Source organism: Crocodylus porosus, unplaced genomic scaffold (genome assembly GCF_001723895.1).
Source record: "Crocodylus porosus isolate Cpor-Errol unplaced genomic scaffold, CroPor_comp1, whole genome shotgun sequence".
Classification (NCBI taxonomy): domain Eukaryota; kingdom Metazoa; phylum Chordata; order Crocodylia; family Crocodylidae; genus Crocodylus; species Crocodylus porosus.
This window is the reverse complement of record NW_017728913.1, coordinates 34,680,134-34,697,286: the sequence shown is the minus strand read 5'-3', so window position 1 is coordinate 34,697,286 and position 17,153 is coordinate 34,680,134. Positions and strand designations below refer to the sequence as shown.

Here is a 17,153-nt window from a genome sequence, read left to right as displayed (position 1 = left end):
CACCTTCGGACCATAAGACGCACCCTCGTTTTCCCCCCACTTTTGGGGGGGAAAAAGTGCGTCTTATGGTCCGAAAAATACGGTAATTTTAAAAGCTGACATTTTTGTTTTCTGTAGGGCTTGGCTGGCAGTATAATACACCAAATTTTTATGCTCAGGTGTCATGCTAGCTTAGCTTTCTTTGGGTCACAAATAGAAGTTTCAGCTTCCATACAAACAATGAGGGAAGATATGATCTCTCCTTGAACCAACTGAACTGCAAGTTTGGAATATATGATCCTACCAGTGAGTTAAGTAAAAGAAATGATTCATACACAACTAACCACTTGCCCAGCCCTGAAAAAACAGAAACAATTTGCACACTGAGCTAGACCAAATTTAAAACAGCAAGGTGAAAGTACTGCATATTTTATTTTAAAAAAATAAAAGATTTAAGTTTTAAAAGGAGAATACACGTAACCTCATACTAGCTGGAACGACTCTTCCTATAATGGAAAGTTGCTAAACTTCTACATAGCAGATGAGCTTAGTCAAAGGGACAAAAACCTTCCAAAAAGTTACATAAATTTGGTTGCTTAGACCAAGGTAAAACTTAAATCACTCTTCCTTCCTTTAGAATTACTTCCTAATATTTGCTCCTGTTATTGTTAAGAAAGTCCCCAATAATATGTTAAAAAATGAAATCACTAAAAACTTAATTTCTGTACTTGGTGGGGAAACAGGTACTACACAGAAGGGATACATCCTAACTTGCCATCAGAGGTTGGGAAGCAGGAGTGGTATGAAAGAGAACTACATTTCACTTCCAGTACCTGGTGCCGTGGAGCATTAGCTTTTCCAGATGAACTGCAACGACAGTGCAGGTCAAAGCACATACTGCCAACACAGTAAGAGCGGGGACAAAGAGATACTAAAGAAGATAGAGCCAATACAGCATGTGCTAAAGTAGAAAGCTACAAATCTCCCTTTGTGATAATCAACCTACATCAGCAAGGCAGTCTGCCTAATTACACCAGCATCCTTCAGTAAGTATCAAAGCCAAAGAAGTTTTTTTCCATACTGAGACTATTTCAAGTGAAAGGACAATCTGGCTCTGTGTATGTAGCCAAAAAATCTACACAAAAAGAGTCCTCTGCATACATCCTGAGGTCCTCTGCTACATGCACAGGAAAACAATTTTTATTAAAAAAAAACAAACAAACACATAAGAACCATGTAAATAACTCAAGAGTGACCTTTAAAATTAATTTTATAGTCCTACCGTGGAGAATTGAACCCGCTGTCTACGGTAATGCTGCTGCTATCCATGCTGTCCAGGCGAGCTGAGTGTGTGGCTCTCTGGTTGCTGCTGTTTTCAGTTTCCTTTGGGGTAAGGAGAGTAAGATTCTTCTCAAATTTTCTTTGTAGATCCCTTTCCTTTTCTCGCTCCAGTAACCACTGCATAGTGCCCACATCATCCCTGTTTTTTTCTTCCTCAGCATTTTTATTTGTTCCTTCCTCCGAGTCATCATCATCAGATACATTATAATAATCAAAGGAGGGTTCCTGGTTCCCAGCTGATTCTTGCTGTCTCTGTGAAATGGGCATAACTTGCGTGACGGAGGTTACTATAGCCTGTTCTAGTTTCTCACATCTGACTGGCAGTGTGTCAGAGGGTGTCTTTTGATGGGGTTTTAGCAGTGGGGCACTAGACTTGTGATAACTATTCACAGACAGAGTATTATGTAGAGGTTTAAAAAGTGTATCTTTACTAAATATTTCTTTCCTTTTATCAAGGCTGCTTGATTCAGTGTTATGGTGCTGAGCCAGTCTCCCATTTGCAATTACTTCAGGAGTTTGGCCTGCAACTACTGAAACAGTACTTGGGCCTTTCGGGGACTCCTCTTTGTGTACCCCAGGCTCTCTGGCTATGTGTTGAGACTGTCTTTCGGAGGGAGACATTTTTTTTATCCCATCTGTTGAAGTCATCGTGTCATGATCCTCCTTATTTTTTCCCAGTGGTGATGGAGCAGTAAGTACAGTCTCACTAGAAGTGTTGCACTGAAAATAGTCATCAATTGCTGATTTTGTTGTGCAGGAATTGAGCTCACTATAGGCCGGTAAATTCTCTGTAGGCTTGCTTTGTTCCATTAGACTACAAGAGCTGGGGGTTTCTACACTGCCACTAACTATGTCAGATATACATGTTTCTTTATAGTTTACAGATGAAATCAGAGCCCTTTGATGACTGAGTGATTGTGAAGGCCTTAAGGTACTGTCATCAATATATGTTTGGCTATTTGTTTGATCATCTGGACTACAGCCTTCACCCATGTCTTCAGGTGTACCTAAAGTAGAAGAACCCAAAGGTCCCTTGGAATTATCCATTGATCTAGACCTTTCCTTGGCCTTGTTAGATCTTTCATTTCTTGATCTTCTGTCTTGTGTATGGCTGTGGCTTCGATGGACCTTGGAGTGGGAACTTCCCCTTGAAGGTTCAGGAAAAGGCATCTCTGTTCTTCTTTTGGCCAGCTCACCAGATACATCCCATTCTGGTGTCATAGGAAAGTGAGACTCGATCATATTAGGATTGCTATGCATGATAAAATTATCTCCTTTGTGCTCTATTATGAAACAGCCCTCCCTGGGGGATCTTGTAAGAGGATCATAAAACTCATACTCCCTTTCAGCTGGTATATCCAAATGAGAACCATCTGAAGGATCTCCTTTGGACACCCGGCTCTTGCTGTGTGACCGAGATTTCCCATGAGACTTCCTGTGATTTCTACTCTTTTTGCTTCGCCCACTATGGTGAGCAGAAGATCCTGCTTTGCTTCTCTGAGCTTTTTCTTCTTCAAGTTTCTTCATCAGTGCAGTGTGCCTCATGACATTTTCCACAGTCAGATCTGGGTTAATACGCCTTATAATCTCCATTTCCACCTCTCTAGGTATAGTGGCAGGGGTGTCTTCATCCCTTAAAGGCCATTCCTCAGGAGGAAATTGAGCAGAAAAATTAGCCAATTGTTTTGCCTTATCCTTTTTAAAACTTAGTCGAAATAACTTTAGTCCAAATTTTTTAGACTGCTTTTCTACATCTTTAGGTTTTGTGAGTGTCTCTGCTTTGTACGAAAAATTTACAGTACTTTTACTTTTTTCAGTAGGTGGTACCTGGCATAGTGATGGAGGACAATACGAGTCCTTACAGTCTTTTGCTGACTTCCTCTGCAGGGTGGATGCATGCATGCTGTGCATATCTTCTCTGCAACAATGGCAAGAGTCGCAGTGGTTTTTGGGTAAAGTTCGGTCCCTGACACATCCCGAGGTGGAGGGAGTTATAGTCCCTTGTTGTGGAGAGGTACACTGAGATCTGTCAGGTATCCTCTCATCCAAATGGTACCATTTGCTGTTAGTTCTTATGAGGGATGGTGTTATAAAATAAGTCTGTGGAGTCACAATGAAATAGCCATCTGGAGTTGGATATATTTTCCTTTCTCGTACAAGCATGTTCAAGGTGTGCCGAAGGATTTCAGGACTGGGAGTTGGAACACCTGAAAAACAACATTAAGTATATATGAAGAACAGTCTAAATCATGGAAAATTTACTTCCTCCACGCAAGAATGTCAGAGTTTTGCCAACACAAAAGTGAACAGTAAGTTAAGGAAATAATTCAAACAGAGCACACTGTTATTCATTCTTTTTTTTTTTATTCACTTACATTCTACACTTCAGGCATATGGATTAGTAACAAAATTGAAAAGATGACATTAATAGAACATATATAAAAAATGCACCAAATAACCTTTAGTTGCTTCCATAGCAGGCAACCTTTAAATGCCCAAATGAAATCTCTTTAAAGGAAGAATATTCATAGTTTCACAGTTGGTCGGGTTGGAAGGGACCTGAGCAGATCATCAAGTCCGACCCCCTGCCATGGGCAGGAAAGAGTACTGGGGTCAAACGACCCCAGCTAGGTGTCTATCTCGCCTCCTTTTGAAGACCCCCAGGGTAGGGGCAAGCACGACTTCCATTGGAAGTTGGTTCCAGATCCTAGCCGCCCTGACTATGAAGTATGCCTCCTGATATCTAGCTTGAATCTACTCTCGGTCAACTTATGGTCATTATTTCTTGTTACTCCCAGTAGTGATCAGGGGAACAGGGACTCTCATTGCCTGCTGGTCTCCCTTGGCCAGTTTATAGACTCCCACCAGATCCCCTCTCAGCCTTCTCTTGTGGAGGCTGAACAGGTTCAGGTCCCGTAGCCTCTCCTCATAAGGCCTGCCCTGCTGCCTCCTGATCGTGCGAGTGGCCTGTCTCTAGACCCTCTTGATGCTGTCCATATCCCTCCTATAATGACTCCAAGATCCTTTTCTGCCTCTGGGCTGAGGAGAAGGGAGCTCCCCAGCCTGTAGGTATGCTGCTGGTTCTCTCTCCCTAGGTTCATTACCCTGCACTTGTCAGTATTGAATCCCATCTTAGTCTCATCCACCCACCCCTGTAACCTGTCCAGATCCAATTGCAGCCTGTCCCTCCCTTCTAGCATGCCCACCTCTCCCCACATCTTAGTGTCATCTGTGAATTTGAACAAGGTGCTTTTCACCCCTCATCCAAGTTGCTGATGAAGACATTGAACAGTGAGGGCCCGAGGACCAAGCCCTGGGGGACCCCACTGCCCATGTCCCTGCAGGTTGAAAATGACCCATCCACCACCACCCTCTGGGTGCGGCCCTCCAGCCAACTGGCTACGCATCTGACTGTGTAGGCATTGACACCACAATCTCCTAATTTTCTAATGAGAATGGGGTGAGAGACAGTGTCGAAGACCTTCCTAAAGTCCAGAAAGACTCTGTCCATTGCGACACCTGCGTCCAAGGATTTTGTGACGTGGTCATAGAAGGCCACCAGGTTGGTCTGACAGGACCTGCCTCTAATGAACCCATGTTGGTTGCCCCTAAGCATAATCTCCCCTGCTGGCCCCTCACACATGTGCACTTAGATAATTTTCTCAAAGAGCTTCCCCAGGACGGAGGTAAAACTAACAGGCCGATAATTTCCTGGGTACTCCTTCCTCCCTTTTTTGAAAATGGGGACCACATTGGCCCTTTTCCAGTCCTCTGGCACCTGGCAAGAGCCCCACAAGTGCTTGGAAAGCTGTGCCAGGGGTCCCACAATGGCCTCTGCTAATTCCCTCAGCACTCTGGGGTGGAGATCGTCCGGACCTGCTGATTTGAACATGTCCAGTCCCACCACAAGTTCCCTGACTAGGTCCTCTCTGACCCTGGGCCTGGCTGTGCCTCCCCTGGGACCATTGGGGATCCTGGTGAGGGGGATGACCTGGTCCCTGCTCAGAAAAATGGAGTCAAAGAAATTGTTAAATAGGTTATCCTTGTCGTCCGGGGAGACCACCAGATTTCCTAGCGTGTCCTACAGAGGCCCCACGTTACCTTTTTACCTTCTATGTATTTAAAAAAGGATTTCTTGTTATCCTTGATCTGGGTTGCTAGTCCCAGTTACATCTCCGCCTTGGCCTTCCTAACAGCCCCACTACAATCCTAAGCAACCAAGGTATAGTCCTCCCTGGTGATGGCCCTTCCCTTTCATTGGGTGGACATCTCCTTTTTAGCTTTGAGACACTCCTGGATGCTTTTGGTGAGCCATGGGGGCTTTTGAGCACTCTTGCCCCCTGTGTTGGGATTGCCACCCTTTGGGCTTGGAGGATCGTCTCCTCCAAGAACGACCACTCTTCAAAGGAAAACAATGGATATTCAAAAGGAAAACAATGGATTTTTGCTATTATCCTAAAAAAACTATTTATACCCCAAGTTATGAGTGTAATGCTTATGATTTACAGCAAAGTATGTAAAAAAAGGTGTTCACCTCTTTTTCCAGAGGCCTAAAACATTTTTCAAATAAAACACAATAAAAACAATCCAAGAAAACCTCATTTAAAGCAGCTCAACAAGCATGACCTTTCCATCAAACACTCCAAATCTACCAGGCTCCTTTAGCCACTCTGAAAAAAAAAGAGTATTTGAATTATATTTTACTGTTTTAGCCAAATAACTGCATCAATTGTGGTGGATGTTATTTATATAGTTTAATAAATAAATAAATAAATAAACAAACAAAAAAAACAAACTACCCAGAAGCATTTCCTGGCTTTTTATATGGCATGTGATGAATGCATGCCTCCTTTTTGATTATAAGTTACTGCCTCCTTTTTTATAATATCCACAGTAATCATGCTGAACCTGATCCCAGATCTACTGATGTCACTAAAACACCCTTGGATTTCTGTGATGCAGAATCAAGTCCACAATACTTTATTCAATATCAAAAAGTACATGTTGATATTCAGTACAGAGGAACAATTTGGTTTCCCACTAGACCTAGAGAAATAACAGATGTTATGTTCGCTGGGAAGTTTAAAACCAACAAACAAGCAAACAAAAAAAACAGAGGATAAACAAATCTTGGTTTGAGTCCAAGTGAAAATGAAAATTCAAAATTTCTTGTGAATAAAAAAGATGGAAAAAAACCCTATTTTGGCTCAAGTGACACATTTAGTTCAATCCAGACACACATTTTGTTTACATGTGATCTCTTAGCAGTTTATTATTTCTTAAAATAAAATTAAAGGAAACATCTAAATACACAGCCTCTAAATACATGGTTTTGAATAAAAAATGAAAATGCTTTGCTTAAAAATCATTTATGAAATGTTATTATTTTGTTTGAATGTTGGAGTTAGTTTAAACAAACAAACCACCAAAAATTATTCAAGTTTTGCAAAACATTTAAATGTTGCCAAATCTACAATTTTTTATCAAAAAATATTTTAGCTGAAAATTTTCTTCCAGCTCTAATTGCATGCTAAATGCATGTCCTCGCTGGCAGACTGTAGGAATAAGGCCAATTCCACACCCAGGTTTCAGAGCTTGGAGCTTGCTGGTTCAACTTTGTTGCTTGGTGTTTGCAAACAGCAGGATAAAAAGCACAGGGGCAGCTCAGTGAACCATTTACTGTCAATTGCTAGCATGCTGTCATGGCAGAAATAAGACTTCAAACACTGCTCCATATTTTGGAGGTTTGTGTGTTAAATTTCTTACCAACTAATCTAATCTGTAAATTTATAAAGCTTGAATTTTAAGGGAAATTCCAAAAGAAATGGCCCTGTACTTCACCAATACTTTTTCAATTACAAAATACATGCAGTAGACCTTAGTTAACAGCCACTGTTGGTATGGTCTATAAGTATAGAAGATTAGATAATTTAAAAAGGCAGCAGGAAGAAAACACTTACAGGTTTCCCTCGCTTTATGCTGTATATTCATTCCTGGAAAACAGCACATAACTCAAATTTGCATAAAGGGAAACCACTTTGCAATGTAACAAATAGGAGTATGTTCCAAGACATCAACTGTACTGACCTCCAGACACATTTCTGCCACTTTTACAAGACAATTTTGGTACTCACCAACAGCAGACAGCACACACAAGCACAGGGCATTATCATAATGGGGATGGCAACTAGAGAAACATGTTGCAGACAACGAGTGAGGAGCACAGATTCACACAGCAGACTATATTTTGGTGCACATCACTCCCACAATGCAATGCACAAAGCAGCTGACTGTGGCTTCCACCACACTGATCACATATGAGTGAATTTACCTCACATATAAGAAATTTTGGTGTAAAAAGTGGGAATTCACTCTTAAGCCATGACCCATACAGAACCTGAATAAAGCAAGAGAAACTTGTATATTTCATACTGACACAAAAATTTCTGTTGCCTGTTTCTGCTTAAAGCATTAGAGAATTTACTCAAGAGCAGTTCCTTGCTGCAAGCCAGTCAACTCTGGGAATAGCAGGATGGGAGCAAAGTTTCAAGTAAAATTTCTGATCGTGCAAGTTAAACTGGCTTAACTTCCTCCTCAGGTCGATTTACAGAAGGAGCCCTACACTACTGAATAAGATAACAAGGAACAAAGCCCAGGACTGGTGTGGCCAACCTGTGGCATGTGTACCACAAGTAGAATGGGCAGCCTCTGTGTGGGGTACAGCAGATTAGTGAGGGGACAGGCAGCACAACGGCAGATAAGGCAGGGAGCAGAAAGCAAAACAGATTGGACAGGGAAAACAGGGAAGGGCATAAAAAACAGAGCAGCAGACCAAGCAGGGGAAAGGGATTGGAGTGGCATTTAAGGAAGATGCGGGGCTAACTTGTGGCACAGCTTTCAAAAAGGTTGTGCCTATTGGCCTAGAATACTGCCTAGAAAGCTTTTTGTTAACATAGGATTTTGTACTGATTTGCCCGTAGGGCTCCTTATTTGGGATCCATAATCCCAAATACAGGTAAACAATTCCCACCTCTAGTCCCGATGAGCTTTATGTATTACATTTTAATTAGTACATTTAATTTTACTGCCAACCCTACTGAAGAACACCAAGGTTGTCAGCAACAAACTACCCAAGAAACATGGAGTAAGGGAAACTGAAGTGAATTCCAGATCAGAATATATTCCCTTCCTTGCGATGAACTGGATAAGACCTTGGCACCGGTATTCCTATGCCATGGACCTCAAAGAAAGGCAATCTCCTTACAACTGGAGCCGGACTGGGAGACCTCTCCTGCATCCTGATCTGGAATTCAGTTCAGCTTGTCTTACTCCACAATTCCCAGGAGGTTTGCCACCGACAACCTCAACGATCCTAGACAAAGGGAAGGTGAGGAGGATAAAGAGGCAAACAAGTTTCTACTTCTACCACAGAATATTCCTACAGGCCTAGTTAGTGTTAACTGCTTGCATTAGTCAGGAGAGAAATTCAGGGCCCTAGCTTCCTTTCAGTGCCTGTCTATAATATGGCTTAGTGGCATAAAGCTTTGACTTCCTAAAAGCCCCGTCTCTCCCCTGCTTTGCACAGCCTTCTGCTCCCCCAGATGAGACAAGCATGTATCCATTAGAAATTCCTAATCCATTCTACTTGACAGCTTTCTGCCTACTGCTACAGTTTGGACAGCATCTTTATCTCTTTCACTCAGAAGCCACTGTATTGACCAAAGATGTGGATCTTGTCCACTGGGAGGTAGAGCTCAGAATAGTGTAAGATGAGTAAGAAAACACAGGCATCTATTTTTCTCATTAGTTTAGCTGTGCATACATTAGTTTATCTTGTAGCAAAGGATAAGCTGAGATGAGTCATCCCTTTCAAATGAGGGACACTGAGCAGAACGGAACATCCAGCTGTCATTCAGCCCCTGAAGATCTCTATTGCTCTCCCCCTCTTATTTTTAGAAAGATGCACTTCTTTTGCATAAATCTGCTAAAAAAACAATAAAGCAACAAAAACATTGGTTCATGCACACTATAAACTCTTTTGCACAGAATTTCCCATGGCCTTTTCAGTCAACATTTTAGCAAAATGTAACTTTAAAGTTTCTTAGGGAAGTGATTATACCCCTTTTTCACATAGTAAAAGCTCTCTTGCATAATACACACTCTTAATAGGAGCTTCTAAAGTGCATCTTGCCAAAAGAGGACAAAGTAAAGGGTCTCTCTCTCTTCTGGATATGGAGAACATTACAATGAAAATGGTAAGCCACCACTGGTCTAACTTTTATTAAAACAAATTCAAACGTAGGCCAAAGTTTCTGTATTTTTGGCCACTGTAGCTGTACACATATTTTTTCCATGCCAACCTCAGCCTTGCTAAAGGTTTGACAATAACAGACAAGGAATACAGAACTTAAATAATTTAAGTCCTTCAAGTAGGGGTGTCCCCTACAGAAGCCAAACCTAGGCCTTCTTTGTGGATCAAAACCTACCTGTTTCCAGGAGCAGGGTGAGTGGCAGTGGTGATAATGATAACACCCCTCAGCTGCCCAAGCCTCGTGAGTCAGCTAAGGGAGCCGTGGGGGTTAATGCCACTGTTGCTCACCCTGCCACCACCAAAACGAGTCCCCAGTGGAGCTCTGCACCCATGAATTTGGCAGTGGGATGAATGATGGTTTTATTAACCCCCATGGTCTCTTGACCACAAACAGTGGCATTTGTTCTTGCTGCCAAATTCCCAACCCCTCCAAAAGACCTGAGGGCCAGATGGCATGTCTCTGTAAGCCACATCCAGCCTGTTGGCTACGTATTTGACATCCCAGGCTTAAATAAACCCATTCCTTGGTACCATGGTGTTGGATATATGGTAAATTCTCCTGTACCTGCTTTCAGATGTTATATGGATTGAAAGTTTTTATTATTGGGTTATAATGGAAATGTCCCAGGATTGATAGGAATGATATGAACACAAGTTCACATGCTATAGCAACACAGGAGTGGGCAGAAAGGAGAACTTAAGAATCCTGCCCCTAACTGAAGGAATGTGTTTGAATTCCTTATGCTTGCCCTTGTTGCCAGTGGCAGAGAGCCAGACTCTCTCTGCGCTCTTCGTTTCTCTATGCATGGTCCAATTCTGTTCCTACTGAAGTAGCAGGGTGAGGCAGAGGCCATGTTCTCCTTCTGCTTCCAGAGGTATAGCTTATTACCAGAGCTGATACTAAAGGGCAGCCCCTCCAAACTCTTTACCCTGAATTCTATTGTCTTAGAGTACCTTTATCCTTGTTCTTTATTTTGCCTTTCTTAAATATTTTTAAAAAAGGAAGAAACAAAAGAAGAGACTCCCCCATCCCTCACGTCAGGAGCTTTATGAAAGAGTTATTAAAGGAGACTGAAGTGAATTCTTTGACACTTTTATGGTCTGTCATGCAATGTGTACTCTAAAAGCATTTTAAAAACAACCTTCTGTATTATACGCCCAATAAGTGGTGTATGACCATAATGACTAAAAGTGTTGTGCAAAGGATCTTTAAATACGGATTGCAATGCAGTGAGATTGGCTGACTCACTTCTATGGCTACAGAATACACTATGTAACATCTTAAAAATAAATAATAAGCAGTAAATAATTTTCCAACCTTCTCTCTCCCCTCTCTTACTTAAAATTATTTTCCATGCACATCTAGTGGAGGTGGGGAATATCTCTCTATCACATTCATCTAATACACAACCCCTAGGGTCTGCATACAGTTGCAGCAACGGTGGATGGGATTTCTTGGAGTCCAACACCATATGCCAAAATTAGCTGAAGGTTTCATTATGATTGCCTCTGAGGCACATTAGTACTTATAAGTCCATGAAATGAGAAACAGATCCAGAACTGAATTTGGCTTGTGCATGGCAGAAGAGAGCGCTGATATGACGCTGGCTCCCATCACTGCTATTTTAAATATTTCTGCAAATTGGACAGCTTAAGTGGTTATATGATAGCAGGAGATGTAGCCCTGTTCATATCCTAGGCTGAATGAATATATAGCGTAAGGCTAAAGAGTTTGTTCAGACCAGGAAGTACTAAACATCAACTTACTGTTCTTACTTCCAAATAGTTTAATTTAATATTCAGATAGTAAATGTAAATCAGAGAAAAATGTGAAGAGTAACTAGCTGCAAAACTACTAAAAGGTAAATCTCTTTGCTTCTTTTAAAATTAATACATGTCTGGCCCTTTCTTTCCATATCTATTATTTCCTCTTCTCTCTCAATTATTTGTCCTCTCAATCTGTTTCCTTTAGCTGCTTCATTTTCTTCTCTCCATATCAACTATGTTCATCCCTCCATAACAGCTGCAATATATTATTGTATTTCATTTCAAACTTGAAATGAGCAGAGTTTGTAACATACTGGAAGACTCCCAGTCAATGTCAGCACAAATATATGACAGAAGTTGTCTGGATAAGGACAGCCCTCTGCCTGCATTAGTGATTTTCACATGTACCAGTGGAAGGTCAAAGTGAGACTCAAGTAAATAAAAAAAATAAAAACCAGAAAGAAAAAAAAAGGCTTGTTTCATAGGAGTTAACACAAGAAACTCTAGTATGGAAAAAGCTAGGAGGTGGAAATGGGATCCATTTATTTAGGTTATCACACTGTGCTCATCGCAGCAGTATCTGGGCACCTTCCAGGGTGAAAAAGATAAATGCAGTGACAAAAACCTGTGAAGCAGAGATGAGAAAGACTGGTCCTGTTCCCAAGGAAACCTTTGGCAACACTCCCATCGATTTCACTGGGAACAGGACTGGGCCTGAAAGAGAAAAATGAGTCAAGGCTTTCTAAAACATTCTTTAAAAAATGAAATCCCCATTAACCACTAAACAGCCTTATTCACTCTTTTTCAAATGAGGGGCCAAGGGGCTTCTTGTTGCATCAAACCGCTTGGTTATTCTGAGTACAGTAGTCCAAGTAGAATGATTTACATATTCACTGTATAATTACTGGAAAATAACAGTACAGTGATTATGAAAGTCTCTCTAGTTTGACTAAATAATAACAGCTGTCAGCCAACCAGAGTGCAGGAATTTTCACAATGCTGAGAGGTGACTGTAGGTTGTTGATACAAAAAATACGTATCTACAGGTTTGCCCCAAGATTTCAACAATATGATTCACTCCTTCCTTGAATAGGTACACAGGTAAATGCCATGTCACAGATATCAAAGAGCTTTGCAGAACTGGGGAAAGACGTTAGGTCTTGCCAGAGATCACAGCAAATCACTGGCATATTTAAAAATAGAAACCAGATCTCTCAGCTGCTCAATGGCTCTGTCTTCCCCTTAAAAGATGCAGCTAATGCATCCAGGGTTAGGATTCATATGTAAATCCTCCCATCACCTCCAGGAACCATCCTTGAAGTGGGCCAGTCTCATTTCCCACTTGCCTCACTTTTCCAGTACACTGAACTGAACTGAACAACAGTTCAGAACATTTATCATTTAAAATACTGCATGACAGCAAGTGGTGCTATTTAAGATTATGTAGTGCTTTAATAATTTAACGGCAGAAACTGTCTGGACACTGAGTCAGACATGTACATTTTCTGCATCTCAAGAGAGTCTACCGTGCCCTCCACTGAGCTTCCAGACAGAAGATTATGTCTTGTTTGTTGCTCTCAGAGTACAATGACCTAAGTTTAACTAATTTAATGTATTACATCCTTTAATTAAGATGTATACATTTGACATCAAATGCAAGAATCACCATACAACAATCTTTCATTTTTTGAAGTGGACTTCATCTTAGTTTAACATTTTAGAATACCATTTCTTCACTTCACAAATGAATATTAAAAACAGGCACATGTTTTCTATTACACAAATTTCCAATATACTAAGCATATTAGGTTAACTACGTTAACAATCTGTAAAAGCTATTAAAATGGCACAAACTATATGTCTAAGTTATGTTAAGGCAAGGTTCAAAGCTACTGACTAGAGTGTGAATGTCAAGATAGGAATAGAGGTTATATTCTTATTTGTTATCCTGGATTTCAAAGATTTATATTTAGTATATGATTTAAAATCTGGTCAATAAATATACTGCAAAATATCATAACCATTTTAAGTTGGAATACTGCAATATGTATATTGGTGAATTCTCTCTTTAAAAGACTAATAAATCACAAAAACCATAAATGCATTATTACAAACATTTTTCAATATCAATATGTAAGTTTATTTAAAATGTATTTTTCATAGTATGTGTTAAATGGTGTTAAATCTTCTAAAATGATTTTCTCCCAAGCTGACACCAAGGCTTAACAAGGGATAAAAGTAACACTCTGATTGGCTCATGAAACACTAGTTGAAGATGTGGAGTGGTTGCTATGTGATGTTATAAATAATTAGCATACCTCATTTCAGATATAGCTGTGGCCCAGATTTATGCCTGTACAATGGCTCAGCAAACTAAAGGGCTATTCTATCAGTGTAAGAGCCTGCACTGAGGAAAGAGGTTTATTATTCTTAGTCAATTTGAGAATGACATCTGTAGTCATAGGAAATTTACCCACAACGTGAAGCCCAGTGAAGCATCTGTTCCTTAAAGCACAAGTGACCTAGACATGCAAGTGTTCCTATCAGGCAAGATCTGCAGAAATTGTTTGACAGTGATAATCCAAAGCGGTGATAGTCAAGATTTTTTTTTTTTTTTTTTATGGCTGAGGGGGAAAGGAAGTCCTTTGGAGTGGTGGGGAGGATGGCAAAAAAGGAGTAGAAACATGACAGAGGAAAAAATTGCAAGGAATACTCTTAGGACAACAAAGGGCAGAAGGATTCTTTTAATTTTTGGGAGGTGAGGTAGGAAACACAAGACATTCTTTTTCTTAACCTCGGAAGTGAACAATACATACATTCACAGCTGGAGGACAAATGGAGATGGCAAGGCACTATGCACTGTGACTACAGAATATTCCAGCTTACTGAATTATTTTTATGTCTATTTCCTTATAATAGGAACAGCACAAAACACAAGCTCAACTTATAACCATATTCATAAGAAACTTAAGGGATGCCTCTAATAATCTAGAGTTTCAAGTAGGCAATAAGATTTTTACTAAATTATACAAATTGTAAACTTTCTACCTTTTCACCTCCTGTCCGCTACTTCATGGATCATTAACTTTACAGTACGTAGAGAACACTGGAAAAACCTCATACAAAACCTCCACCAGTTAAGAAACAAACAGACACACAACACCTCCTCCGGATATATGGGAGGGATGAAATCCAAACAATGTAATTATCTGAATGGCTAACTCAGTCAGCTCCTGATCCAGAAACCTACCAAAAGTTGCAAAGAAGTCTTACTCATATCGAGTTCCACAACCTCCTGTAACTTGTATTCCACAATCTAAGAGCACATACAGTTTTCTAGCAAGGAGAGGTCTCACCAGGCAACAGCAGATGTATAGCACTCTTTGGTCACATCTACACATGTATTAATGCATCGTAATTGTGGCACATTAAATTTAGTATCTGTAATAGCAGGTACTAAATGCACCATAATCAGCACTACTGCGTAATAACGTTAGTGCATATTTTTACGTGACATTAACGTACAGTAGACTGGTTCTACTGCGCATTAGCACAACTTTTGCTGTGACGCGTTAGTGCACAGCACAATTAGTCTACTGCACTTCCAGCATCTTGGGTAGATGCACCTTTTAAAAACAGAATTCTAAGTCATTTTTATAATTCTTCTGGAAGGCGAGTAGTGTGTAAACCAAAAGGCAGAGAAGAGCTAAGCAATTCTGACAAAGTTGTGCAGGAAGCGAACAGCAGAGCTGGGATTACAATGTGGCTTTCCTGACCACCAACCTGTTCATTGCAACTCAAGCTGTTTACAGATGTTTACATAGAATACATTTTACATCATTCACCAATCCTTGCTGACGTTGGTAAGCAATTGATGAATCCATACATGTTATTCTTAGCATGACTTCTGCTTTTTTGACAAGCAGTATCTTTTAATCAGATCCATTTCAATTTAGCATTCTGATAAATGACCATCAGCAAAAGCTAGTGTGAAAGCCTCATGAATTTGACGCCAGAAGAATGCATTTGAAACATATTAGGACAGCAGTTTAGGGCAAGACAGCCAAAGCTATTGCTGCCCGTCTGTGGTCAAAGGAAACAGTGTTATCTCTAAAAGGAGACAAAGAGCTTTTTGGCCATGAGCAGTGGGGCAGCTATTTGTGGCCTACGTGAAAGAAAACAACATTCTTTCTAAGCCAGCTGAAGATGGAATCTATCACATGGAAAAAGCTTACACTGATCTGTGATGTACCCTATGCACTCTATGCCAGCATACTCAAGGAACTAAGAAAGCATTCTTAAGTGCTTTAGAGTTTGATGTGACAGGATTTTAAGGTTATTTCATGAGAAATATCACAGACAAGCATATTTTGATATCAAATATAGAAAAAGAAATACAACATAATATTATATGGATTAGCAAATATTATACAACTTCAATACAATTCTTCAAGCAATTAGGAATTGGCCCTGTAACAGTTATCTATGTGAGCAGCCCTGTCAGTGAAGATGACTGCCTGTGGAAGGAGGGCTCATACTAAAGCTTGCACATGCAGGCTTCAAGGTCTTAAAACAAGACTGTCCACTTCACAGCCTGCAAAGAGTTAATTTGGCACCTGCAGGCTTCCACCCAGGTGTCACTCCCCACACTGCTCCAGCTGCTGCCAGGGCCTCCAGGCTGCCCTACCCCTCCTCCAGCTTCTACTTCCTGACCCTGCCCTTGGGGACAGGGCAGTACAGCTCATAGGAGACAAGATGTTCATGGTTTGGGGGCACCCAGGGCATCTGCACAGGAGTAGAAGAAGGGGCTATAAAGTGTGCAGTCTGGGGGACCTGCAGCCCATGTGTGTACAGCCCCTGGCCATTCCAAAAGCTGGACATCACTAGCTTAGAAGATCAAGATGGACTGAAGATCCCATTTACAACAGTGAAGCAAAGCAGACTAAAACCACCCTTTTAGGAGAAATTTTTTGACATGCTTTTTATAAATGTAGGTTCATACAACTGAGTGATACAGTAGTTACCTGGGAAGCAAGTTGTTAGATGTTCCATTAGTGCTTCTTGTGTAACTTGTTTTCGTGCAGAGTTCATTGCTGAGATGGCCAAGCAAAGGATTTCTCCAAGTGGAATAAACTGGGATTGACTGATGGGAGACATACTGATAGGTGATACATCACCTGTAGAAAGAAAGATGACAATCCATGAAATGTGTCACAAACTGAACAAGAATGGAGAAATATATCCATGAGAAGTGTACGCTATGTAATTTGTACTACTTGTGCCAAACCTTCCAAAGAAGGTGTTTAACAACTTATTAAAAATATTAGCAAAATGGAAGGGAGGATACATTTTCATAGAATACCGACACCATGCATTTCTGGAAGGATCCAATACATGGACTCTCAAAATGGCATGCATAACTATAACTGCAGAAACACTTGCTTGCACATGTAAAACAGTAATTATATAAAATTCCTTAACGCACAATCTGTTCATATACAAATTATACCATCATACCTATCAAATGATGCAAGTGGTGTTCAACTAACTGCAAAAATGATATTTTGATACAGAAAGGGAAGGAGTTTCCCTTATAGTTGGTTTCATACTGGAAAAGTATCAGAATTAGTACGTGCACACACACTCCCCCACATGAAAAAAAATTGAAGATAGTTTCATAGTTTCTAGGGTCAGAAGGGACCTGAGCAGATCATCTAGTCCGACCCCCTGCCATGGCAGGAAAGAATACTGGGGT

At 40.6% G+C, this 17,153-nt stretch overlaps 1 protein-coding gene across 4 annotated transcripts in view; it reads right to left on the bottom strand.

The window, feature by feature from the left end:
- STOX2 (storkhead box 2) overlaps window positions 1-17,153 on the bottom strand; it is a 240,140-nt gene that overhangs the window by 8,048 nt on the left and 214,939 nt on the right. For all 4 annotated transcript variants that reach the window (XM_019534667.1, XM_019534669.1, XM_019534670.1 and 1 more), the window contains 2 exons: window positions 16,423-16,575; window positions 1,262-3,527 (listed from right to left, as the gene is read on the bottom strand). In XM_019534667.1, coding sequence (XP_019390212.1) covers window positions 1,262-3,527; window positions 16,423-16,575 — 2,419 coding nt within the window. The remainder of the gene's footprint in view (window positions 1-1,261; window positions 3,528-16,422; window positions 16,576-17,153) is intronic.